This window comes from Cryptomeria japonica, chromosome 9, assembly GCF_030272615.1.
Source record: "Cryptomeria japonica chromosome 9, Sugi_1.0, whole genome shotgun sequence".
NCBI lineage: Eukaryota > Viridiplantae > Streptophyta > Pinopsida > Cupressales > Cupressaceae > Cryptomeria > Cryptomeria japonica.
Genome location: NC_081413.1, coordinates 237,569,761 through 237,597,082, shown reverse-complemented (window position 1 = coordinate 237,597,082; position 27,322 = coordinate 237,569,761). Strand labels below are relative to the sequence as shown.

Here is a 27,322-nt window from a genome sequence, read left to right as displayed (position 1 = left end):
GGACACATCGTATCCAAGGAGGGTTTGACCATTGATCCAGAGCGAGTGGAGGCTATTCTTTCTCTTCCACTCCCCAGTCACAAGAAAGGATTGCAAAGTTTCCTTGGTAGGATCAACTTTGTGAGGAGGTTCATTCCCAACCTTGCCACCATGGTAAAACCCCTCACTTCCATGTTGAAAAAAAACTTGGCTTTCAGTTGGACCAAGGAAGGAAGGGCCAGTTTCGAAGAGATCAAACAAGCAATTGCTCAGGCCCCTACCCTCGTCAATCCTAATTATGAAAGGGATTTTATCCTCTATACCTTCGGAGGAGAATCCAGCATTTCAACTGTCCTAACACAGGTGAACGATGACAAGTTGGAGCAGCCTATTGCTTTCTTTAGTGAAGGGCTAAAGGACTATGAACTTAGATATAGCTATGTAGAGAAGCAAGTCCTCAATGTTGTAAGGGCATTAAAAAAGTTCAGGCACATGTTGTCCAACAGCAGGATCCAGCTCTTGGTTCCGCATGCAAGTGTCAAGGATTTCCTTCTAAACAAGGATATCAGTGAGAAGAGGGTTGGGTGGATAACCAAGGTCATGGAGTATGACATCAACATCAAGATCACCAAGCTTGTAAGAGGCAGGGGCCTATGTGAACAACTTGTCTCATCTTTTGAGACTACTTCAGAGGTCGCCCTTGTGTTACAAGAAGATCAACCAACTGACAACAACACTCAATTCAATTGGGTAGGTGACATGACCACCTTCTTAATGGAAGGTAGATACCCCCAAGGTCTGGACCGGACCAAAAGAAGACATTTCAGGTTGCAGTCCATTCCCTATGTCTTAGTGAATGACACTCTTTTTCGAAAAGACTCCAATGGAGTCTTACTAAGATGTATCGAGCAAAACCAAGTCAGCAGATTGTTAGAGGAATTTCATGATGGCTCTTCAGGAGGCCACTTCTCTGCAAAGACTACGGCTATCAAAATAATGAGGGCTGGTTATTACTAGCCATCCTTATTCAGTGACTCACATAGATGGATGAGTAATTGCAAGAAATGTGTTCTCTTCTCTGGGAAGCAAAGACTAGCTGCCCTACCTCTTCATCCCATCCAAGCAGATCAATTGTTCACCCAATGGGGTTTAGACTTCATTGGCATGATAAACCCACCTTCTAGTGTTGTCCATAAGTGGATCTTGGCCGCAACAAATTACTATACTAGGTGGACGGAGGCAATCGCATTGAGGGGTGCCACTGAGGCCTCAGTGTTGGAATTCCTTGAGGGAATTGTGACAAGATTCGATGTCCCCTCCACCATCATATCAGATAATGCCAGGGCATTTGTTGGAACCCAAATCAGTTCTTGGGCAGTTAAGCATGGTGTATACTTGAAGACATCATCCAACTATTACCCTCAAGGTAACGGCTTAACTAAATCTTCCAACAAGAACCTCATCAGGATAATTAAAAGGACAATTGAAGACAATCAGAGGGCATGGCACACTAAGTTGAGGACAGCCTTATGGGCTGATAGGATCACACCCAAGCGGGCGATTGGTAACTCCCCTTTCATGCTAGTATATGGGAAGGAAGCAAAACTCCCAACTTCCCTAGAGTTACCCTCTCTTGAACTAGCGCATCAGCTGGAACTAATAGAGAATGATGCCATGACAGTAAGACTAGCTGAGCTGATGGAGCTGGAGGAGGTTAGAAGTCAGGCTATGCATACACTTAAGACTCATCAAGAGCAGGTTAAGAAGGTTTTTGACAAAAAGGCTACTAATAGGGTCTTCAAAGAGGGAGACCTAGTTCTCAAGTGGGATGCAGACAGAGCCAAAGTTGGGTGACACTCCAAATTTGATGCTATATGGAGTGGCTCATATGTCATCACTAGTTGCAAGGAGGCCAATGCATTTCATCTCTCCAAGCTTGATGGCGAAGTTCTTCCAATCCCAGTGAATGGGATTCATCTCAAGCCTTGCTTCTAAAGAGGGTATTGATGACTATGTAAATATTAGACTAGAGGTTGTTTTGCTTTCATAAGTGTTTATGCACATGCCGCATTCTCCTTAAGAGGGTGTATGCTCTAGTTTTCCGTTTTCCTCCAAGTGATGGCACATACATGTTTGGGTCTTCCATGACTCAGTTCCCAATGGATGCTTAAGGCTTCTGGACTTCATGCTTAGCAGGCAAGCATCCCGCAGAAATCGCCGAAAATGTTGTCATTTTATGACACCCTTGGTCCATCAATGAGAACAGATCGGAGATATGTTCCATGGACCAGCGCTGCCCAATTGATCAAGGAGAAAAGCAATGGAATTATGAAGTGTGAAGTGTTGTCTTGTCAGAAGAAAGTTCCTAAGTCTTCCCAACTTCGGTGACCCTGGTCTCCGAAGTTACCCCGGAACTCCGGAACCCCTAGGTTTCCAAGTTCCTTGTTCTTCAACCCCGGAACTCTAAAACCCCCAAGTTCCCAAGTTCCTTATCCTTCTAGCCCGGAACTCCGGAACCCCCAGGTTCCCAAGTTCCTTGTTCTTCAACCCCGGAACCCCCAAGTTCCCAAGTTCCTTGTTCTTCAACCCCGGAACTCCCAAGTTCCTTGTCCTTCTCCCCCGGAACTCTGGAACCCCCAGGTTCCCAAGTTCCTTGTTCTTCAACCCCGGAACTCCAGAACCCCCAAGTTCCAAAGTACCTTATCCTTCTAGCCCGGAACTCTGGAACCCCCAGGTTCCCAAGTTCCTTGTCCTTCTAGCCCGGAACTCCGGAACCCCCAGGTTCCCAAGTTCCTTGTCCTTCAACCCCGGAACTCCGGAACCCCCAGGTTCCCAAGTTCCTTGTTCTTCAACCCCGGAACCCCTAGGTTCCCAAGTTCCTTGTCCTTCTACCCCGAAACTCTGGAACCCCCAGGTTCCCAAGTTCCTTGTCCAACTACGGTGACCCCGATCCCCGAAGTTCCCCAACTACGGTGACCCCCGTCTCCAAAGTTCCCAACTACGGTGACCCCCATCTCCGAAGTTCCTCAACTACGGTGACCTCGATCTCCGAAGTTCCCCAACTATGGTGACCTCGGTCTCCGAAGTTCCCAACTACAGTGACCCCGGTCTCCGAAGTCTTCTAAACTTGCTTCTAGCTTGCAACACTTCCAGATGGTGTGATCGACACTCAAGGCTTTAAATGCTCTAACAATTTTGGTGACTTATGCACTTTTTTGTGGAGCCAGAGGGGTGCATTTAATGTTTTTGGCAGGATTTCCATCAAGGGAGGTACGGGGCCATGCTTGGTGACTTATGTCATGCCTGACTTTGGAAGGTTAGTCAATCCACCTTCTCAGGATTGCCCTTTGTGGGTATGGCGTGGTTGTTTGCATGTACAAGTCAAGTGCATGCACTTCCTTGCACCTCTAGACTGACATGCAGGGGTCATGATCACCCTTGTAACCATTTTTTCTATATAAGGTTGTTAAGCCTCATTGTAAAGGGTTATCTCCTTGCTGCCTTGAGCTTTCTTATGCTTTTCTCTTCTCTTGAAGACTTGTAATCTTTTGCATTTCTGCAACTGTAAGATTGGCTTTTGGTCTTATGATTAATTGAAGATCACCATTCTTGCCTTCTTTCAACTTATGTATGTTGTGTATGCTTTCTTATCTTCATCATAGGTGTATGTTGTGGCTCTTTTCTCTATATATGCTGTGTTGACTAGTTTTCTAGTGTGACTTGTGGGAATCTTTCTCCCCTCTTGACACTTAGCAAAATTCCAACATCCATACATGCATCTAAGACACTTATGCAACTAAAGTTGTGCATCTCTTGGGTATTTCAATTGATTCCTTGTGCCATTTCGGGTGGGGAGAGGAACAATCTCTTTTCTTGGTGCATCACCTCCTTTTATTTCAAGCATTAACTCTTCCCTTTACCTCTGCAAATTGTTAGGATAAGTCCAAGAGTTAGTTTTGAAGTGCTGAGTTAGTTCAACCCCTGCACCTGGATCGAGTAGGAAGCCAGCCTTCTCCGAAGATTCAACCCCCTTGCACAAGGTCCCACACTTCGGGGTTGTTTCCATGTTTCACAAGGTTGCTCAATTGATAGGTCAGCAAGGGTGCAAGCTTTTGTGATAACAGCAGCTTATGCTACTTTCGCATTCACCAGAGACTATACCATGCCAAGACTGCAAGCAATGAAGAATCTGCCTAAGAAAACCTTGGTGAATGGTGGAGTATTGAGAGATGGACAATCACTTGATTTCCGGCAGTGGTGTAACTTGCTCCGAATGAGGAAGGTCATTTTTGAAGATATCGTAAATGGATGCACCCAAGTCGATGGACCAATAAATTTGATACATGATAAGATCGTAGAAGTAGCCGAGATCATTCTTGAGAAGGAGAAGAATGAAGGAATCCATATGGATGTTGATCAGCTAGCTGAAAGAGTGAAGATCATATTCTTTGGAGTAGATGGATCACTTCTGAGAAACAAATAGACGTTATACGCTCATTCACAGTACTTGCTAGCAAGACTAGAGATTATGGGCCAAGATAAGAGACAACTTTTGACTCTGCTTTGGACAAAGTCGGCTACTTGGAAGAACAGTTGAAGAACTTGCCAGTAGATCCAATAATAGGGATTGAGTTCATGGTGTCTAGATTTGTTGAATTTGCAATAAAAGAAAAGGATAAGGGCAACAAGATTCTAGAAGATAATTTGTTATGATCACATGTGGCATCATTTTTTCTTATTGGAGGATTTTCCTCGATGTTTGTGCCAAATGGATGTCACACTCCCATTGGCTGATATTAAATAATTTGCAATAAGATTAGGTTTTTGTTGTAGCAAACCCTAATTAGGGTTTAGGTGGCAAGATCTTGGCCCTTGATTCTGATTTAATCTTGGCCATTCATTGTATTTGAGAGCACTATATAAGCTCAACTCATTTCAATTGTTAAAGGATCGATTAGAAGAGTTTTGAAAAATTGTTGTTTGATGCTGCAGAATTAATAAAATCATTGAAGTGTTGGTGACTTATTGAGTTTTGAAGCATTTGATTGTTTCTTCATCCTTTTATGAAAGAACTTAATATTTGAAAAGACAAAAAAAGTTAGAATAGAATTTGCTTTAAGTATTTTAGATGAATGGAAGATGCATGTGTATGATTGATAGTGAAGCTCATTGTTCATACTACTAGTACTTCATTAATGGTGAAGCATCTTGCATAGTCGACCGAACTCAATTTAGCTAAAGCCTAACTTCAATTATTATTCCATCATTAATATGCTTCATCTTGAAGGTATCTATGCTTGTGGTCAAGATTTTAAAATCATAAAGCTATCATTAGAAGATTGCACTAGCGTTGTGGAGATGTTCATAGCATGTCAAAACAAAGCTTAGTTGAGCTCACTTGAGATTGTCCATTGTCTTGCATTCTTAGCATTAGCATAGCATTCCTAAACCTTGTTCTTTTTTTCATTTTGTATCAAAGATCATTAGTAGTAGGAAAGACCGATATTGCAACATCATTCAAAGAAGAGCATTCCATGAGCTTGAAATTGATAAAGAACAATTGCATAACTTCCCTTGAAAGTACAGCAAACATATCATACCATTGAAGCTATCCAAGACATCAAGACCTGACATTATAAACCTTGGAGTCCTCTCAAGTGATCCTTTGCCATCTTCGGTATTTGAGAAGTCTTTGTTCAAGAGAGGATAGAGTATTCAATACTTTATTCTGTGTTCGATAGTGTGTGAAACACCATCAACAGTATGATCCCAGTGTACTAAACTAATATCCCAAATGTGAAATTTATCTTTACAATAATTAAATATAAATGTCAATGATAACTGAGCAATAAATTCAACCTCAAAAGCACATGTTGGATTCCAATAATGAAAAAATTGGTGCTGTGTTTATAAATTATGCAGCTAAAGGAAAGAACATAAGCCTCTTATTTTATTAACTTCTCTTAACTTGGCAAAGTTCTCCATACCTTCTTGAAAAGGGAAGCCTCAAAAATAGGGTTGACATTGCATTCACAACATCTGGCATTCCAATAAACTGTAGAACAATCAATTGTATGATCGTAAACCACAAATTACTTGTCAATCCTTCAGCTGCGTGCCTTGCCACACAGTGTCCAACCTGATAGTTTCATACACCATAACAATACAAACAAACTTGTTTAGCTGAAATAAAAATAGCAGAAATACGATATGACAAGAACTTAGATAATTTGTAATGTTAAAAATACATAAAATAAAGATAGTCTATTTATGGTAGCAACTCTTTTAGATTTTGGTTATTGCTCGACTGCAGGAGAGAAAGCAGCTCTCTAGCACTTAAAAACAACATAACTTGTATTATATTTACTTAACTATTGTCGGTGGATGCATCAAGTAATTAAGGCTTGCCACAGAAGAGCTCTATAGAGATATGCTTAAGTGCCTTACAGTTATAGTCCCAGCTTTGTATCAAGTTTCATTTAAAACCCTCTTTCAGGGAATGTGGATCTCTTATGATTGGTTTTACTTTTTAATATAATGATACCTATGGTCAAGCTTCTTTTCTTTATAACCATATACTGCATGAAATAATTCATGATGGACCACATTTGGATGAAATTCAAGCTGATCTTTGTATGTTTAAGATAATTGCATGTTGATTAAAAAATTGTGAAACCTGTTTTTTGTGAAGCGATTCATAGAGATTTATTGTTGACCTTAGAACTAATAGAAAGTCAAATGACTATAGCAATATTAAAGAAAAAAGAGAATAAATTATATTAAACTCCAATGTCTACAAATGACCAAGAATGAGTCAAAGGGGCCAGAACATATGACAGTTACAAATTACAATAGCAAAGAGTAGGTCAAAGGGAGACCTGGATTCAAAGAAGATATGATATAGCAAGAAAAGGCAGAAAAACAAAGAAATAGACACACCGGAGTAAACTTAAAAAAGGTAAACCCCAAGGTGTAATGGGAGGACCCTGCAAGCAGTGGAAACATATGAGGACCAGTGAGGCAAGGAACGAAAAAACATCAGGTGTCAATTTTTTAACACACATTGGAGGAGCATTGATATAATCATTAATCACTATAGGAGTAATTGAGAATGCTCATCAGAGAAAATCCAAGACTAAATAGATTGTGTTGGCCAATCCTAGGTGGCAATCAATTCCACATAGAACTTCCCCTAAAAATCAAAGCTGAAGAACTGCTGGTGGTAGAAAAGAAAACAGTAATGTGAGACGGCCCTCAAGATCCATACCATGAAAGATGGGTGTTAGAGGGTCCCCAAACATAGAGAAGAGATGGAGCCATGACCATTAGAATGAGAGGTAGGGAGTAGTCTTAGCAATAGTAGACGGCAAGAGTGAGCAATGCCCCTCACAAATCTGTAGAAAGCTACCCTGATTTACCCAAAAAAATAGCACTTCTTTTCAACAGTCAGCTGATGTAATTATGTAAATTAGTTTGCATGGTAGGTTTCTGTTGCAGATTTGATACATTCATGTGCTGAAGAATCTCAACTAGTTTATTTTATTAAAAACCTTTTGCCCTTCTGTTCTGTTGTAGTTATTTATCAAACAGTTTGCATGATCATAGGAATGAAGAGAGTGTGTAGCAGAGTTTGTGTTTTCAGATATGAATCAATGTCATTTAATAATGACAATTTGTGATCATTGAACAAAAACCATAATGCATCATAGCAATACATCCAAGAATCAACAGTATTTCATATCATAGCATTTCAGTATTATATTGCTGATGTATCAAAACTACAACAAGAATAACAGTCTTTGTATTTACAAATAGCCACCCAACTCTGTAATCATGTAAAACTGAAATAATTTCGCACCTGCAAACTTCAAATGAATCTGGAAATCAACCAACAAATCAATCTTCAAACAATTTTCAGAACTGCTTTCCGCACAAGCCTAGGCTTTGATAGAATCTCACAGCATCAAATAGGGTAGACATCTCACCACCGTAGTTTCTGCACAAGCTGAGACTCTGATCAAATCTCACGGCATCAAATAGGGTGGACATCTCACCACCGTAGCCAATCTTCTTCAGAAGGGTTTTCGTCCTCTAGAAGGCTGAATCGAACAAAGTTTGAATCCCTAACCCCAGGGGTTTCACCAAAGACAATAACATAATCCACCTAATACCAAATGAGCTCTCAACTCCCTTATAGAACTTTTCAAGAACTTTCTGGAAAACTCCTTTAAAAAAACACATTATTATTTTGAACTACATTTTAGCTCTGAAAATGACCTTTTCATTAAAATAATGTAAATTTGACACACAAGGTCAAGATTTAAAACTTTTACCCTGGTTTTGGCAAACTATAGCACTAAGGTGCAACCGTGCAAATAAAATATTTTAATTAATTTTTAGCAACCTTGGTAAAATAATTAAAAATAAGCCATTAAAGCACCAAATTTGTGGAAACTGTTAGAACACATCGGAATCAAAAGCCGATCGCACTGGATGATCCCGATGAAGAATAATGACAGACGGGGCCAACTGAGCGACTTACTAAAAAAAGACGGCCTCTCCAAGATTCTTGGAGACTGTGATAACCCTACCGCACCACATGATGTAAGCCTTATAAACGCAAATAATGATAAAATCAATTATTAAATGATGTAATATATCAAATAGTGTTAATATACTAGAAGAAGAAATACTAATATATTATATTAAGTTAAAGAATAAATTACTAGAAAGAGGAAATAATACTAACATATTAAATTGAGTTAATACAAGAATAAATTACTAGAAAAGGGTTACTTAAATATATTTATATTTAATTAATTTAATATAGTTAATATGTTTAAAAGTATACTGAATAGGAAAAGAAATTAAAGGAATTCACGTGGACCCTCCACCCCCCCACGGGAAGTGGTGGGACGGGAAGCCGCAGCCTAGGCTGCGACTACCATCACACCCCTTCCCTCGGAAGGGAAGTGGTGTGACGGTAGTCACAGCCTGGGCTGCGACCCATCACACCCTTCCCACGAAAGGGTCCCCGTGGAGGGACATGATCACTCCCTTCCACGGGTATAAAACCCGGGCAAACCGCGTGAAACCAGGGGAGAGGAGATTGGAAGGTGTTCATGGAAAAAGAGCAGTTTGCAAACAGCAAGGAAAGACATAGGAACTGCGGGTCACGAACAGGTAAGCAATGAATGAATGTTTTAATATATATGTTCATGAATATAATTAAATGCATATTTTAATATATATGTTAATGAATGAATATTTTAATATATATATGCTAATGAATATAATTAAATGCATATTTTAATATATATGTTAATGAATGAATATTTTAATATATATATATATATATATATATATATGTTAATGAATATAATTAATGCATATTTAATATATAGGTAATGAATATAAGTAATGGATATTTTTAATATATATGTTAATAGAGGGTTTTTAGATGTTAAGGAATATGTAAACATATGTTAATGAATATGTGAAAATATATTAATGAATAGTTAGGAATATACGTTAATAAATAAATGTGAGTATATGATAATGGATGTTTTCTGAATATATGTTATGGAATACATGTTAAGTTAGGAACATGTAAATGTAGATTATGGAATGAAAAATAGTAATAAATTGTAAAAATGTAATATAAATGTGATTATATGATGGAGGCTATAGGGAGGAAATTCCCTTAGCCTAATGGAGGGATTATGATAATCCGTGGTAGGCAGTATATACTGAATATCTATATGCATATATGTATGGCTTGGTTGACAAAGTTCATCCAAGAAGAGACGGATCTGGCCAGTCCCCTCTGGTAGACTTGGATGATGAGATGCATCATCCAAGGCAAGGAATTGACATATGGTCTTCCTTGAATGGCTTGGGTGTAAGAAAGGAATCGAATTAACCTTCGCTATCCTAGATGGCTTGGGTGTAAGTAGTTACATCCAAGACAGGAATCGAATTAACCTTCGATTTCCTGGATGGCTTGGGTGTAAGAAATTACATCCAAGACAGGAATCGAATTAACCTTCGCTTTCCTAGATGGCTTGGAACCAAGATGGGTTCCAAGAAAGCAAGCTTCACAGCCGCCTAAGGACATATCTCTGTATGGCATTCATATCCTTTTTATCAAATAAGAATTGTGATTAGTGTTAATTAAGTACTTTAAAGTTAATTGCAAGCTAGATTTGTTTTATATATATATATATATATATTTGTTGTATTCTAACAATCTGTTTTGCAGGACAGTGATCTCTAACTAGTAGGGACATTACAAAGACCAAACTAGAATCTGGAAATAACATCTAAAAGTTTCATACAACTCCACTAAACCATCTAAGCTCACCAGTAACATTAAATTACCCCTCTAATCAAGCTGACACAAACCCATAAAGTCAACGCCCGCTGCAAAGAAAGAAAATCTGAAAAAAGGGACATTATGAAATCTATCTCCATTTGTACATGAGTCAATAGTATAAAGAAGGTGCTTAACACCTCCAACATCTGTGACTAACTGAAATAAGTAATCAATCAATTTAGTAGATATTGGACCTCCATAGAGAAATCTATGCCTAAAAGTAGTAATCTCACAAAGAAAAAGAGCCAAACATCTCTAATCAGGATAGTGGAAGAAAGTGGATAGAAAACCATCAAAATCTCTAATCGTTGGTTCAACTTCAATAGACATGAAGCATTTATGTTGTATACTCCACAATGATTTGTCATCCCAACCACATGAATCTTCCTATTCTATGTTTTTGTTTTGTATTCATGATAAAAGGCATTGTTACATCAGCATCAGTCTTTTCTTTTGGGTCCAAAAGCAGAGGACTGGATATGTCTGCTAGGAGAAAAGGAAATACAATGCATATTTGGCAACAAACTTCCTTCCACTATTGACTTTGAAGGATCCCATATATACATGTTAATTGTATGAATGTAACCTACAGAGCATGTTTAAATACATAATTCCCAGCCCATATCCCTCCAGATAGGTGTTACATTCAAAATATCAATTTTTATATATATTCCATCAAAACCTACTAGCTGTAAACTGCTTAAACCATACTGAAAATAGCATAAGCCTTTACAAAATGGAAAGAAAAATGCCAATGAGCTTCTCAACTATAAAAACCTGGGATTTAATGATTGTAGTTTGTGACCAACTACAACATCATCCGGTATTTGTAAATATTTCTTGGAACCACTAAGGTCCTTACAGTGTTTTGCAGAGGGCTCTCCCTCCTCCATTTGTTCCAAATGAGTCCATGAAGATCTAGCATGCCAAGCTTGAAGTCCATAATTTGGCTTTGAGTTAGAGGTATGGACTTTGGCTGCAGGCTAGGCTTCCAAAGTCTCCTGCACAAATTCAGCTAGCCTTTGCTTCATAAGGTCAAAGAGAAGAATCTTCTCTATTGTCTCAATACAGCGCTACCAATATTTTTCATTTTGAACCAGGTATCAAAACATATTTCAAATTTTGAAGACAATGAATTATGAGAGTGAGGTATCCCCCCACCAGAGGGGATAAGCCAAATGAGCTCTCGATGGCCTTAACCAAAGGAACATGGATCCTTAGCTTATCATGACAGGGTACCAGAAGAGCCTCCCTGGAGATCATTACAAATTCGGAGCTAAATAAAGATGGGTCGTGGGAGTGGGAGTTAGGCACAAGAAGGCACATATGCCATTAATTTCTGTTTTCCGAAATCAAAATTACAGCAGATTGTTGGAAGGATAGAGAAATGCATTAAAGCATGAGTAAGAGATGGCACATCAATCCTAGTGGTGGTGGGTGGGGTATTGTGGAGCTGGTGGGATCTATGGGCATTGAAGTTGGCCAAAGAGTAAAATCAAGTAGGCTGCCTGGGGCAAGTAGGGGGAGATTTGCCACTATAGAGGAGGTGGCCAGTGGAAGAGAGAGATTCCAACCAGCAATGGATACATACGAAATTCTAGGAGCAAGGTTTGGATGAAATACCATGGAAGGAGCAGCCTGTGATTGAGTAATTTGATCTTCATCATGTATGCTTATAGGCAGCTTAGGCAGCTACTAACTAGCCACTTCTCACCATAATCTAGAAGCCCTGAGCTGGCTGTGTTCATTATTTGGTTGCATATTGATAAGCCTTTCCTTAATTAAAAACATAAGGTTTTCACAGCTCATTAATAGATAAAATGAATGAATGAATGAATGAGTTTTAATGATGTCCACGAGACCATTAGTCTATGAGACTAAGAGTAGCACCATTAACAATTTTCAAGTTCTTTTCCTAAACAGCCCTTCTGTTGTGGATCTTGATCAATAAGCCAGTGGTCTTGTGAAGTTTTGCCGCTTCGAATATCTCTTTCAAACTGGACCCCTTCAAAATTTCCTCATAATGCATACAAATATCCTCATAAACCACACACTCAAAGATGAAGTGCCATTCAGTTTCGACTGCCCCTTTATTGCAAAAAAAACATTCTTTCTTCCCAATCCTCCTTTGGAACCGTCCATCTGCCCGTTTCACATCTTAGATGGTGGGACCCACTTCTGATCTAAGCAACAAGCAATCTAGCCTTTCCTTTAATTGGCACCCTTAGATAGTCTTCATCCCCATGTTCACCCAGCAGGTTAAACTCTTTGATATAGTGTGTGTTTTTTCGGCCAACCTGCTTTGTCCACATGGCAGTTCTAAATTTTGCAAACACGAACTTTTTAATCTCCTCATTGTTATTTGGACAATCTTTCAAATTGATGTCCCACTTGCTGGTCCATTTAATATTCTGCTTCATCCAAGTTTTCTTCCTCCGTTTTAATTCCTCCTCAACCACCATTTTGGACCAATGTTGCTCATCCATGTTTTTAACTTTTCTTAAATAACTTATCAAATGGACTATAGCTAAGGCCTCTAAAGGGAACATCCTCGCTTCGAGAAGAAGAATCTTATAGGGAACTATTGACTTGACCTTGAGATTGCTGATGATTAAGTGTTTTTGGATTCTTTCAAGTTGATTCCATTTGTGGTTTGACATGCTACTTCCCCAAATTTTGCATCAAACGGACTATAGCTAAGGCCTCTAAAGGGAACATCCTCGCTTCGAGAAGAAGAATCTCATAGGGAACTGTTGACTTGACCTTGAGATTGCTGATGATTAAGTGTCTATGGATTCTTTCAAGTTGTCTCCATTTGTGGTTTGACGTGCTACTTCCCCAAATTTTGCAACCATAAAGAACAACAGGTGTAACCAACAAACCAAAGAGAGTTTTCATGGTTTTCCAATCCCATAATTCCGCTTTCCTACATCTGTTTTGTAAGAGGTAAGAGGCCTTCCAACCTCCTTGAATCCTTTTTGATCTACAAGTCTACCAGCTAAGCCTATTGTGGAAATCAATTCACAAGTACTTGTATTCATCTACTATCTCCAATGGGCAGCCTTCAAACATGAAGGAGATTTGTTGTTTTGTTCTTTTCAGAGAGAAGATCATTACTTTAGTCTTGCTGGTATACTTGCATTCCAACCTCTAGGCAAAAACGTTCCAGTGCCTTCAAATGATCCTTCAAATCATTCGTTGTTTTAGCAATTAGGATGGATCATCCACATAAAGAAGCAACTTCACAACATACCCTGCAAGTTGGATGCCTTCCCCAGAAGTGTTGTTTAGCCATTCTTCAAGTTTATCAATATGAAGGCCAAATAAGGTTGGGGAAAGAGGACAACCCTGTTTAACTCCAATATCACTACTAAAGCACTCAGACATGCCTTCCTTTGTTCCGATTTTAGCTCTAACTTGATCATAAAGTTTATGCATAGCAGCTCTAAGCTCATTAGGAATCCCAGGTTCCTCCATTATTCTCCACAATTTGTCCCTAGGGACAGTGTCAAAGGCCACCTTGAAATCATCAAAGCAACAAAAAGCCTCTTTCCCTTGAAAGTCCCAAATTAACTCCTTCCTTCTAGCCATCATGTAGTTTTCTTTTTTCAATTTTACCAGATTCTTATACTTTAATTTGCTTTCTTTGCTTGATTCATCATCTTTGAAAGATTTTCTTGCTGCCTTGCACTCTTCGTCAAACCAAGGATTAGCTGGAAAAGAGTTTAAGACCCCCTTCTTAGGCTAAGATCTTTTGCACATCTTTAGTGCATTATGAATTATCGGGATCAATTTATTGCTGCTGATGTATTCCTTTTCTTTGTTGATTTCTCTATGAGTTACATTGTACTTTGTGATTTGATGTTGTTGTTTAAGAGCTGCAATAAAAAGCTCCTGATTTTTATGATTCCTGTTAGTTGTCAGTATGGATGGAAAACTTGATAAGAAGAGGCAAATGGTTTGAATTCAGATCAATAGGGCAAACCCCAATATTAAGTCTAGCAACCTATGGATAGAGCATTGAGAGCAAATTACATGATCTACTACACTTTGTCCACTGTAAGTTTTGTAGGTAATGCCTCCGGATTTTGGCCAATGTTTCATACCCTTGCAAATAACCATGCCATTTAGACTACATAGACCCAACAGCTCCACCCCAAAATGCGAAACATTCCCATTACTATCTTGTGAAGTCCTTCCTAGAGGCTGATCCTCATTTTCTTCCAGTCAGAAAGGGCTGTTGTCCTCCCTTTCTTCCCTACCCAACTGAATAGACTGATTATTGGCAGTCCTAGCCTTGAAATCCCCTAATAAAACTATTTCACCAGAAGTGCTGAATTCAAAAATGTCGTTTTTTTTAAGCTGCATAAGGGTCTTCACTATCTAGCTTTCTCTTCTTGTAAATTCGAGAACTTTTTGGAGCAAAGTAACATGCTGCCACCCTGATGGCAACCTCATTGTCAACTATTTTCATCCATATATATTGTTTATTTGGGTCTTCCTTCTCAACTTTTACTACTCCATCCCATGTTTCTCTAATTAAAATTGTGATCCCTCCATGTCCTTTACCAGTTTCCGTCCCTTCATTCCAAACTAAAATTTTATTGAATCCCACAAATTCTGGCACTCTACAACCATCGTGATCATGTGTTTATGTGAGAATGATAATGTCCTTCCCCTTAACTATGGGCCCCAAGCCCTGTCCTCTCCTCCACGAGAAGACCCTACAGTTCCAACCTCCCATGTGGAGATACTCCCGTGGGGCACCGAATTCCTATTTGATGTTTGGAAGACGCTCATTGATTTACCTTTTCCCACTCCTTTCATCTTGTTGGGCAAGAGTTAAATCTTCATCAAAATAAATGTGTACCTCTAAGCATCCCTCTATTCTTTAGGATCGCATTCTTGTCTTCCATGCTTCTCAAGACAACTCTTATGTGCCTATTTCTTCCTCCTATTCTCTTTCCAATCATGTTTGCTTGTTTGATACAACCTGTCCATTTCAATTGGTCTTTGAAGAAGTCTCTTGTTAAAATATCAGTCCTCTCCTCCTCTCCAAAGTCTTTCAAACCTTTAATGATGATATTCATAGCTTTGTCTTGCTTGTCTTTTTCCTCTTTCATTTGCCTCTTGATCTGTTTTTCAATGATCTCCTTTTGATCAGTTGAAGGCCCATTTACAACTTGCTCTCTGAGTAGGAGATTTTTAATCAACATTTTAGATAACATTTTGTGATCCATCGTCGAGATGAAGAAAGGTGTGCTATGATTGCAGAAGATAGCTCTCTAGATATAACCGAGATGCCAAAAATGGGCCACCTAGAGAAAGAAAACAGGAATGCATTAAATGAACTAGCCATTTTGAAAATAATTAGTTCCAACTTACAACATTAATTGAACATTATTAATTGTCCATTATAATTGGGTGGTGGGTCTTTTTATTTAATTAATAATAGGCATAGCCCTCCATAATTGCCTAGAGTCCAACATTTCATCTCTATTCAAGTATAGGGTCTTTTTATTTAATTAATAATAGGCATAGCCCTCTATAATTGCCTTGAGTCCAACATTTCATTTCTATTCAATTATAAGTATGCTTGTAGGTTTCAATGGCATCCTTCCAGTGATTTTTACAATAGCCTACCTCCACTACTACGACTTCGATATTCTAAACACAAATATGGTGCTTTGTCATCAAAGCAAACTTTCCGACACACTCAAGCTTTATGTCTACACCATATTCCTTTACCCTAACGCTAGTGAACAGCCTGTTCCCCAATGCAAATCAATCTGCAAGAACAATCAATCCTATAAACAGCACAGCTTTGAGTTGTCACTTGTTTTGTTTCAATCTTTTGTGGATTTGATGACTTTCCGTAAATTACTGAGGTATGAAAGTTAGCTTGATGCACTTTTTCTCAATCTCCGCGTGATTTTGTGATGATTTCTAATATGCATGTGGACTCTGGAAATCTATTACTCCTATAAACTCTTAAAGTTTTAAACTCACTAAAAATACAGTTAAAACTAAAGCATCTTTTGGTACTTTTTATAGCATTTGCTTGAAGCCTCTAATCACATATGGGTGCCCTTTTTAGTTTACAATGAAAATGCAATCCACTGGATATGGCATACACAAATTGAAGAAGTGACTTGTATAGATTGTAGATATATCCCTTAGATTGTGTGGTAATGTCAGACACTGTCACAACTTCATCTTTTACTAATGAAAGACCTTGTTACCATTTTATTTCCACTCTATAATGCTAATTAATTTAATGAATAAAGCTTTTGGAAAGTAAACAACCATGTTGTCAAATCCACAATGGCTAAGCAAGTATGAATCATCACTAAACTTATCAACTGGCACGCAGTCAGCATATATATAGTGAAACTTTCACTTCAAACGGCTTATCAGTGGCCATTGAGAAATAAATAACAAAGATAAAAAAAGTTCTAGAATATTCATAAATTGAACCAATGAGATTCCATCAACTAGCAATATGTCCTGCCTTCTATTCTACAAGTGAGGAAACCCCAAGAACAGAAGGATTTTTTCTTCGAGCTTAGACAGTATGTTGGGTATGCAGATGGTGAGCCGATGCTGATTCAACACTTTGTGAGAGGTGTCAGTGATCGTATTAGTGGAGAGGTTCGAAGGCGAGGCTAGCAAAGGAGAATCTTGCCTTAGCGTCAGGAGGAGCGATTGGAGGACAGACAGTTAGTGCACCAGTTACAGGATCTGTTGTGAGAGGATCTCAGCAGCAGTCTTCAGGTTATGCTAGGATCCATCCTTCTTCTTTCCGCGGTGGTCAGCGTTTTAAGAAGAAGTTTTCTCAGGGGTAGAGCTTTGCACTAGGTGCCAGATTTCAGGGTAACGAGAATCACAGTCATTAGCGTTACAGGAGACCTACTCCTTCTCAGCCACACAGAGTTCTCAGCCAACTTCTAGTAGAGGCAGTGTTCAACAGTCGAGTACAACACCAGGTAGCAGAGTGTTTGGCAGGAGAGATTGTTTTGCATGTGGACAGCTAGGACACATTGCCGTTCATTGTCCTCAGCGTACTTCTCAGATGTCAGGGCAGTAGAAGCCAGCTACTTCTGAGCCTACAGTTGGAGATGCAGGAAAGTCTCATCATGTTTTTGTGGCGGTTGATAACAGTCAGGCTGAGCATCAGGCCACCGTTGTGGAGACATCAGGTGTGATAGGTGGTATCTCTTGTTAAGTGTTATTTGAATCAGGAGCATCAAATTCTTTTATTTCCTCTTTCTTAGTTGAGAGATGTGGGCTTGATATGGCAAAGCAAGACGATAGGTGGCAAGTAGAGTTACCTACAGGGTCCAAGGTAGTAGTGGATTCCCTTGTTCATAGTTGTCCTTTGGTTATGGGAGACTTCCATACTTCAGTGGATCTTCGTGTTATGGCGTTAGGATCTTATGATGTTGTTCTTGGCATGGATTGGCTTGGGTCTCACCAAGCACAGATAGATTGCAGAGGAAAGAGAGTTCAGTGTGTAGATGATGGTGGGAAGAGTGTGGAGATGGTAGGGATTCAGAGACCTATCTCTCTTCGCTTGATTTCCGTGATGCAGATGAAGAGATGCGCACGTAAGGGTTGCTAGTTGTTTGCAGTTAGATTGAGGGATGTGGATGAGGGAGTTAGTTCAGAGGAGTTATTGCAGCAGCATCCCATTCTTCAGGAGTTTGCAGATGTCTTTCCCAGTGAGATTCCAAGGATGCCCCCTCAGCACAAGATAGATTTCAGGATTGATCTTGTGCCAGGAGCAGAGCCTATCTCTAAGGCTCCTTATAGGATGACCACTCGGGAGTTGAGTGAGCTGAGAGTACAACTTGAGGAGTTGTTGGAGAAGGGTTTTATTCATCCTAGTGTATTCCCATGGGGTGCACCTGCACTATTTGTGAAGAAGGACGATTCTCTTCGATTGTGCATTGACTACAGACAGTTGATTAAGGTGACGGTGAAAAATCGGTATCCTTTGCCTCGGATAGATTACTTATTTGACTAGATTAAGGATGCAAAGGTCTTTTCTAAAATTGACCTTAAGTCCGGATATCATCAGTTGAGGATACATGAGGCAAACATACACTGCACAACTTTTCGTACTAGGTATGGGCACTATGAGTTCACAGTTGTGCCATTCGGTCTCACGAATGCACCATCGGTCTTCATGAGTTTGATGAATGGTGTGTTTAGGACATACTTGGATAGATTTGTATTGGTTTTTCTGGATGACATTTTGATTTATTCTAGATCAGTGGAGGAGCATGAGGATCATGTTAGACAGGTTTTGCAGTGCCTCAGGGAGAATCAGCTATACGCCAACTTGGCGAAGTGCGAGTTCCTCCAATCAGAGGTTAGATATTTAGGCCATGTTATATCAGGAGAGGGTATTGCAGTTGATCCCTCAAAGATTCAGGCGATAGTGGATTGGCCAGCACCCACTAATGTGGGTGAGGTGCATAGTTTTATGGGACTTGCTGGTATTACCGCAGATATGTGTAGGATTTTTCCAGGATTGCTCACCCTATTACTTCTCTTCAGAGAAAAGGGAAGAAATTCATTTGGTCAAAGCGTTGTGAGACATCTTTCAAGATCCTTAAGGAGAGGTTGACCAGTGCACCAATTCTTGCAGTTCCAGATCCGCTAGGTGATTTTGTTGATTGTACCGATGCTTCATTGGAGGGTCTAGGAGCAGTGTTGATGCAGGATGGCAAAGTTATAGCATATGAGTTGCAAACTCAAAGATCACGAGCTAAATTACCCCACACACGATCTTGAGTTAGCGGCAATGGTTCATGCCTTAGTCAGATGGAGGCACTTTCTTTCAGGGCATCAATTTGAGCTACACAAAGATCACCGTAGTTTACGTTATATATTTACGCAACCAAATTTGAATGCTCGACAGAGGCATTGGATGGAGTTTCTATACGAGTATGATTTCGAGGTGAAATATATTCAGGGGAAGGAGAATGTAGTTGCAGATGCCTTGAGCCGCAAGAGACATGAGATATCAGCAGTGATGCTTGAGGTAGATTTGAGGAGTCATATTCTTTATGCACTTCCAGCAGATGCTTGGTATTAGGAGGTCAGTTCAGAGATTACATCTGGTATCAGAGCCCATGTTCTACACTGGGTACTCTAGTTTCACATGAGCCCATCGTGTTTGTTAAACACTTAGCGTGGGATAGCCCAACGGTTTTATCTGTGCTATTTAATTTCTTGTTTTAATGGCCCAGTTTAGTAGCTTATAGTGTCCATTTGCATCTTGCTAGTCAATATGCCTGCCAGAGGTAGAGGACGCGGACGTGGTCGTGGTTGTGGTGGACATAAGGGGACTCGTAAGAATCCTCGTCTTGAGGTTTCTGAGGAGTCACACCATGAGGAGCAGTAGCAGGAACAACCTAGACATGATGCGATTCCACAGTTCGTGAACATGCTTCAAGAGCTTCTTGGCCGCCTAGGACCGAGACAGGAGGAGAACCAGCAGGAGGGATCTCATCATTCGGAGCATCAGGGGAGAGAGCGTTCGCGTTCTCCTAGGAGGAGAGTTGAGGTGGATGAAGAGGCTCTTGCAGCTAGTCACATGAGAGATCTGAATAGGATTCATCCTCCTACTTTTGATGGCTTAGGTAGTGGCATGGAGGCAAAGACGTGGTTATTGGACTTAGGTAGGTGTTTTGCTATGCACCAGTGTAGCAGTAGCACCAAGGCGAGATGTGCGATTTTGCATCTTCCTGATTTTGCTACGACATGGTGGCACATGGAGGAACAAAATTTGCATCTAGACATAGCAACGATATCTTGGGAGTTATTCTTGGAGCGGTTTCGTGCTAGATTTCTTTTAGATCATTGGAGGCAAAGGAAGGCCGATGAATTCCACGATTTGAGACAACTGTATTTTTGGGCAGGTATGAGGAGAGACATAGCAGATTTTGTGTCATGTTGCCTTGAGTGTCAGCGGGTTAAGGCAGAACATCAGCATCCGGTAGGATATTTACAATCTCATGCAGTTCCCGAGTGGAAATGGGACATCATTTCCATGGATTTTATAGTTGGTTTGCCTACATCTTCACGACGACACAATGCTATTATGGTCAACGTTGATCGGTTGACTAAGGTTGCACACTTTCCACCACTCAGATCTTCATACACAGCAGCTTCAGTAGCACAGATTTTTGTGAGGGACGTTGTCAAATTGCATGGTATTCCACGTAAGATCATATCAAATAGAGATCCAGTGTTCACTTCTGCATTTTGGACAGCTTTACGGTATGACTTGGGGACTCAGCTGAACTATAGTAAAGCTTACCATTTGGAGATAGATGGCCAAACAGAGCGTGTGAATCAAGTTTTAGAGGACATGTTGAGGATGTACGTGATGGATCAACAGTCCAGATGGGAGGATTACCTATAATTAGTTAAGTTTGCCTATAATAATGGGTACCACAGTTCAATTGGCATGTCACCGTATCAAGCTTTGTATGGTAGACCATGTCGCACACCCTTGAGTTGGAACAGATTAGATGACAGGATACTCATTGGTTCAGAGATGCTACAGGATATGGAAGAGCAGGCTGTGCGTATCAGAGAGCATTTGGCAGCAGCACAGGACAGACAGAAGAAATATGTGGATGCACATCGAGTGGACAGGTAGTTTTCTATAGGTGATAGGGTATTTTTGCGAGTTCGCCCACGAAAGAGTCTAATCCGTTATGGAAAAGGCTCTAAGTTGGCACCTCGGTTTGTAGGACCCTTCAAGATTTTGGAGAGGATTGGTCTTGTAGCTTATCGCCTTGCCTTGCCGCCTAGCTTGTCCCGCATCCATGATGTCTTTCATGTATCTGTTTTGAGGTTATATCATCCTGATATTTCACATGTTCTTGATTGGAATGCATTGCAAGTCGAGGACGGGCAGCTTTCTTTGGAGCCCGTGCGCATTGTACAGCGCAGAGAGATGTCCCTCAGAGGTCGGGGAATAGAGCAGGTAAGGGTCCAGTGGGATCCAAATGATAATACATTAGCTACTTGGGAGGATGTAGCGTAGATGAGAGAGTTGTACCCGAGTTGTACCCTATTTGTTCTCAGGCTTCCAGGAGTAAGCCAAGGCAAAGTGGGGGAGGATGTAGTGTCCACCCTTGACCGGACATATATTTCATTTTAATAGACATACTTAGACCTTTATTTTATACAGGATGGATTTGTTTAGACATGATTAGACATAATCTATGCTATGGATTATGTTCATGATCAGGATATGATACTTTATATGTTTCAGTTGATTAGTATGATGATAGATACCATGTGGATTCATACTATTTTATGATGATGTTATCTTGATGATTATATGATTTGATGGTTTTACACGCATTCATATGTGTTAGATGGATTACACTGTTTATGCCTTGATGATTCTTAGTAGTGCTAACCCTAAACTTTGATTATATGTATGCGTGATGATCACTGGTTGTACATTGTCTAACTATATTCGTGGGGAATCATCATCATATATATATATATATATGTATCGTCATTAGTGGTTGTAGGACTTGCAGGTGTTAAACATCTATTCCTCCTAGGCAACCAGGTGCGAGCATGTCTTTTCCCAATGGTAAATATGTGGTTCAGAGATGACAACAGTTCCCCTTTCCCACTGTAGGTTTAAGTTGACATTTGTGTGGCTGTTAGTGCTGGCATATTCGCCATGATAGTTGTCAGTTGGTCGCCTTGATCGTGAGTATGTGATATGATTTAGTTGCTTATGTGATTTATATGATTAGATTAATTATTTTAATAATTGTTTTGTGATCATATGTTTATCTTGGTTTATTGATTTAATTGGTTTTGGATTATTGATATTTATTCATTAAGGTTGTTTGAAATTTATTTAATATTTAATTGCTTCATCTATTTATTTATAATTATTAATTGCCTATAGTTTATATTTATTTATTTAAATATATATATATCAATGTCTTGGTTTGAATATTATTTAATAATGTTGCTATTTTAATTATTGAACTTTAATAATTATTTATGACCTTACCTTTGTGATTTATTAAATATTGAATTGGTGTTCTTTTTATTTAGTGTAAATGTTTAATATTTATTTGGGGGAAATAAAACTATAAGTTAAAATAAATAGATATAATTACCCCCACTTGTTATATTAATACATTCTATTTTCTCACTTTGATTTTAAAATTTCCATTGGAAAGTCAATGGTTGGGGGAATAAAATAAAATATTTCTAACCCTAAGTTTTGAATTAGATTATTTCAAAATGAAAATCTCATTGGCTGGAATTTTGGCTAGGGTTTCTGAGTATTGGTTTTGCTTTTTATTCTCTTGCCGTGAAGTTTTACAGCTCTTCCTTCATGTTTTTCTCCTGTAAAACAATTCTTGCTCTTCTGAAAATTCTTCTAGTTTGATCTTGGAGCTTGGATTGGCTAGATATGCTGGTTGCTAAAGGAGTGAGGAGGCTCTTCTTCAACCTCTTGTTTTTCCATTACACAGGGTGAAGGTCGGTGATCTATAGCCTTTGTTTTTTCTCTGTATTTTGGTCTTTGTGTCTTCTCTGTGAATGTTTTTGCTTGCTAGTGTTGCCAGGAATAATCATTGTCATGTTGTCGTATTATGTTATGTTGTCCTCGGTAATTATGAGTTACGGCAGTCAGTTAGTTGTCCCAAGGGCAGTTGGACGCGACGGTTGGTTGCACCCCTTTGGGTATTATATATTGCATACCTTCCCTTCGTAGTGGCATCATCATAGTCGTATCTGGGTGTAATGTTATAAGCACTAGATGTACATGGACTGTTGAATTAATACAGAAACTGGTTCTTTAATATATTTCAATTATGTTCTGCGTATTTACTTTTTGCGTTTAATCGTTTACCCATATGTGGCAAACATTTGGCGTCATTGCCTAGACACGATGGACACGATGGACATACTCGGGAAAGGAAGGAGCAGATGGCGCACGGACACGATGGACCTACCCGTTGGTGAGATTAACCCAGAGGCCGACGATGCGCAAACAGAGCTCTACGACGGAGAAGACACTGCAACGAGGGAATTCTCAATCCTTCTTCAAGTGGCCATCGAGACCTACGTCTGAAGGGAGGCCAAGGAGGCTAACGTCCCAACAAGTGCAGTGTGGACCGCACTGGAAGTTAGCCCCGCAGTGAATCGGTTGATGAACCACCTCCCCCAATTGCTTGCACAGGCATCACTGGCACAACGAACTCGCCTAGAGGAGATTGCCCGTGAGGAGCGACGCCAACAAGTCCTCCAACAATACAAAGAAAACAATCGTCACTGGGAAGCGGAGCGTGATGGCACGAGGCCAAGGGGAAATTGAACCCTAAACCTCCAGGAGGAATAAAGAACATTCTATAATAATGGTGTCTTACTATTGACACAAATTGTATCCAACGGGATGAATTAATAAAGAAGTGTTCTATTTTTATGTGTTGTTGCTATTTATGGAGATGTACGGGAATTAATGCCCAACCTATTAAACAAAGATAGAAATAAGAAGGCAAAAAGTGAGGAGTGGGAGGCCGCACAGAGGGCCTTGCTTCTGGAACAACAAGTAGAACATAGACGGACTTGCCGAAGGACGCCCTGTCGAAGGGTTGCCCAAAGGGAACCAAGGAGGTGTCACGGAGGGTGCAAAAGCCGAAAAAAATTTCTACGCGTCACCAGCACACCATAGGGTGAGAAGCCACAAAGAGTTTTTGGAGGAAACAAGGCTACAAAGGAATCTAGTCAAAGAGACCCGGGATCAGTTCAGGAACTTATCCCTTACGCCGCGCACGGAGGACCACCGAAGCGAGCGAGCAAAGGACAAGGGTGAGAATGGAGGGGAGGGAAACCGTACGACCATAGGTGCGGAGGAGGCACAGACACACAGCAGACAGGACCCCCTCTTGGGACCCATCACACCAAGCACGCGGGTATAAAACACCGTACCCCCAGTCACTCAAGCAAGAAACACCACCAGCGCCGGAGGGAGTGGCCCAGGTGCACAACGGACACAGCCACCTTCGGGGACACGACACCCACAGACACAGCCACCTCCAGGGACACAACCCCCATCAATGGCCAATAGGCAGAAGCTGCCGAAATTCATCGGCAACGGGAAGGAGGATCTCGTCAGGCACTGCAGAACCTGCGAAACCATATGAGCGGCCAATGGTGTCACGAACCAAGACAAATGGATGACACAATTCCCAGCGACATTATGGGGAGTTGCCATCAACTGGTACTCGGATATTGATAAAACTACAGTGGCCACATGGGACACGCAGCGGAAAGCCTTCGAGAAGGAGTTCTGCCTACTTCGAGACGACAATGAAATAGTAGCCGAAATCTATGGCACAAAGCAAAACAAGAACGAGACGTTTTGAGCCTATAGTCGATGGCTCAAGGAACTGTTGGGGAAAATGGAGAGTCAACCAACAGATGGGTTGAAAAAGAGATGGTTCATGGAGGGACTGAAACACTCCCTCCGGAAGAAGATGAAAATTGTTCCACCAACCTCGTAAGACGATGCATATAATAGAGCAATGGATCTCGAGAGCGAGACCAAGACATCCAAGAAGAAAAAGGAGGATAGCTCGTCCGAGGATGACTCCTCTTCCGAGGGAAGCAGCAGCGATGGCGAGTCCGGCAAAAAGGTGCAAGCCCTGCAGAAGGACATGCTGAGGATGATGAAAGAGCTGAAGGTTATGAAGGGAAATCCGAGCAAGACTGACGAAGGGGAGCTTTGGTGCACGAAATGTAAGACGGACGGCCACACGAACGGCTCCTGCCCAAAGAAGGTCTATTGTGATATATGCCAGTTGATGGGACATCCCACCAGGGAATGCCCCTACAACATGAAAACACGAAACCAACAAGTATTGCTTATGCAGGAACAACCAACTACATCGGGCGGTACCGGCAGCTCCCAAGCGAACGACAATGCAACATCGAGAGGCTACCGAGATAATCAATGGGGAGGACGAAACAACAACAACAACAATAACAATACAAGGAGCCGGATCCAATACGACTCCAAAGGCCGACCGATGATACAATGCAGAGCGTGTAGCCAGTGGGGCACTTCGCCCGAGACTGCCCGAAGGGAGAGGCCACACAATATTTGTGCAAATGGTGCGGATCAGGAGACCACGAAGACGCCACCTGCCCGAAGTCCAGCGTCAACTTGCTCAATATCCAGGAAACCAAAGAAGAGGAAGTGTTGGTCGTAACCCGCACCGAAGCTCGACAAGCAACGTGCCCAGACCCAGAGACGGAGAAGAGAAGGGTACGGGAAGCACGGGAAGAAATTGAGAAAGAGATACGAGAAAGGGTGAAGGGTACGGCAGGTACGGCGGGTACTTCCATCCGACCGAAGGCGGAAGAGGCTATACCAAATAAAATTTTAAAACTGGAGGTGCCTGTGAAGGTACACGACCTCCTCCAGACGATGCCTCAATTACGAACGGCGCTGCTGAATAATCTCTCCCAACCACGCATCAATACCAACCACCGCACAGATGTTCCTGGGGGGTCTGCAATAGACCCCAAGCTGCTAGCAGTTAACACTGGAAGGAACCCGGCCATTGTGGAGATGGGTATCCTTGGGCACCATTCTAACCGATACAATCGTCGATGGTGGATCAAGAGCGAATGTTCTTCCAGAAGAAACCTGGCAGAAGTTGGGGAAGCCAATGCTGTGGCCATCTACATTCAATCTGCTAGGAGCAGATCAGCATGGAATCAAACCCATTGGGACACTGATGGGCCAGCAAGTTACCATCGGGACGCAACCCTTCATACTAGACTTCGTGGTAATCCCACTAAAGAAAAAAGGGTATGATGCGATCTTAGGGAGAGGGTGGTTGGTGGCAACCAAGGCCACCCACAACTGGAAGAAGAACACTCTGTTTATGGAGAATGGAGGAAGGAAGTTTATCATAGACCTTGGGACGCAGTTGGTTAGTGAGGAACTGGCATCATCTTCGGAATCGAAGGGTGAAGGAGAAGGCGACCTGAGGGACGAAGGACAGGGCTATAGGGAGCCCAACAACAAAGGGATTCTCAAAATAGGAGAGTGCTCCGAGGATGAGACGGGGTCATTGAACGGGCTCTTCCACTGGCAAATGGAGGATTACGAAATGTTCCAGAGCTACAGGCTCGAAGTAGAGGAACCAGAGCAAGTAATAAAGGTGTACCTGCCGGAATATAGAGAATATTGGAAGGGAGACACCCCAAACCTTGGTGACGTAGATAATCCCAAGATCATTCGTGTCGGCAATGATTGGAACCCTGCGTGGAAGGTCGCAGCCTTCAAAATCTTTATTATTCTTCTTTTTCTTCTTATGTACGGGAAGGAGACTGTGGTTCCTGTAGAATTTATGGTTTCAGGTCTTCGAATGGCCATTGAAAATAGACTTGCCATCAATGGGTCCAAATTGAAACCCTACCACGAGAAGCGCGCAGGGGACCCGAGAGGCCGGAAGGACACCCAAGAGTCCGAAGGGGGACCCGAGAGGATGGAAGTGGACTCGAGAGGCACGGGACCAAAGAGGGAGACTCTCGGGCGAGGCAAACCGAGAAGGATGAAGGGCGATCCCAGAGACACGAGACCCGAGCCAAAGACTCTCTGGACAATTAGATTAGGAAATTGAAAAAATAAAAAAATAAAAAAAATTTGAAAAGTATACAAAAATAAAAAATAAAAAAAATCGATGGCCACGGTGGAACCACCATGAGAGACCACCGTACGGTGAGGCCCCATGCGGTGGGACACCGTACAGTGCACCATCGTGCGGTGGGACCCCGTACGGTGCACCACCGTGCGGTGAGGCCTCTTACGGTGCACCACCATGCGGTGGGACCCCGTACAGTGCACCACCGTCGACGAAGGTCATCGGCCTAGGGCGGAACTCGACGGGTATT

The 27,322-nt window shown here is 41.2% G+C and overlaps 1 protein-coding gene across 1 annotated transcript in view; it reads right to left on the bottom strand.

Annotated features, from left to right (window-relative positions):
- Positions 1 to 27,322, bottom strand: part of LOC131037171 (mitochondrial metalloendopeptidase OMA1) — a 175,989-nt gene that overhangs the window by 79,722 nt on the left and 68,945 nt on the right. The window contains exon 3 of the mRNA XM_057969242.2: positions 5,967 to 6,118. Coding sequence (XP_057825225.1) covers positions 5,967 to 6,118 — 152 coding nt within the window. The remainder of the gene's footprint in view (positions 1 to 5,966; positions 6,119 to 27,322) is intronic.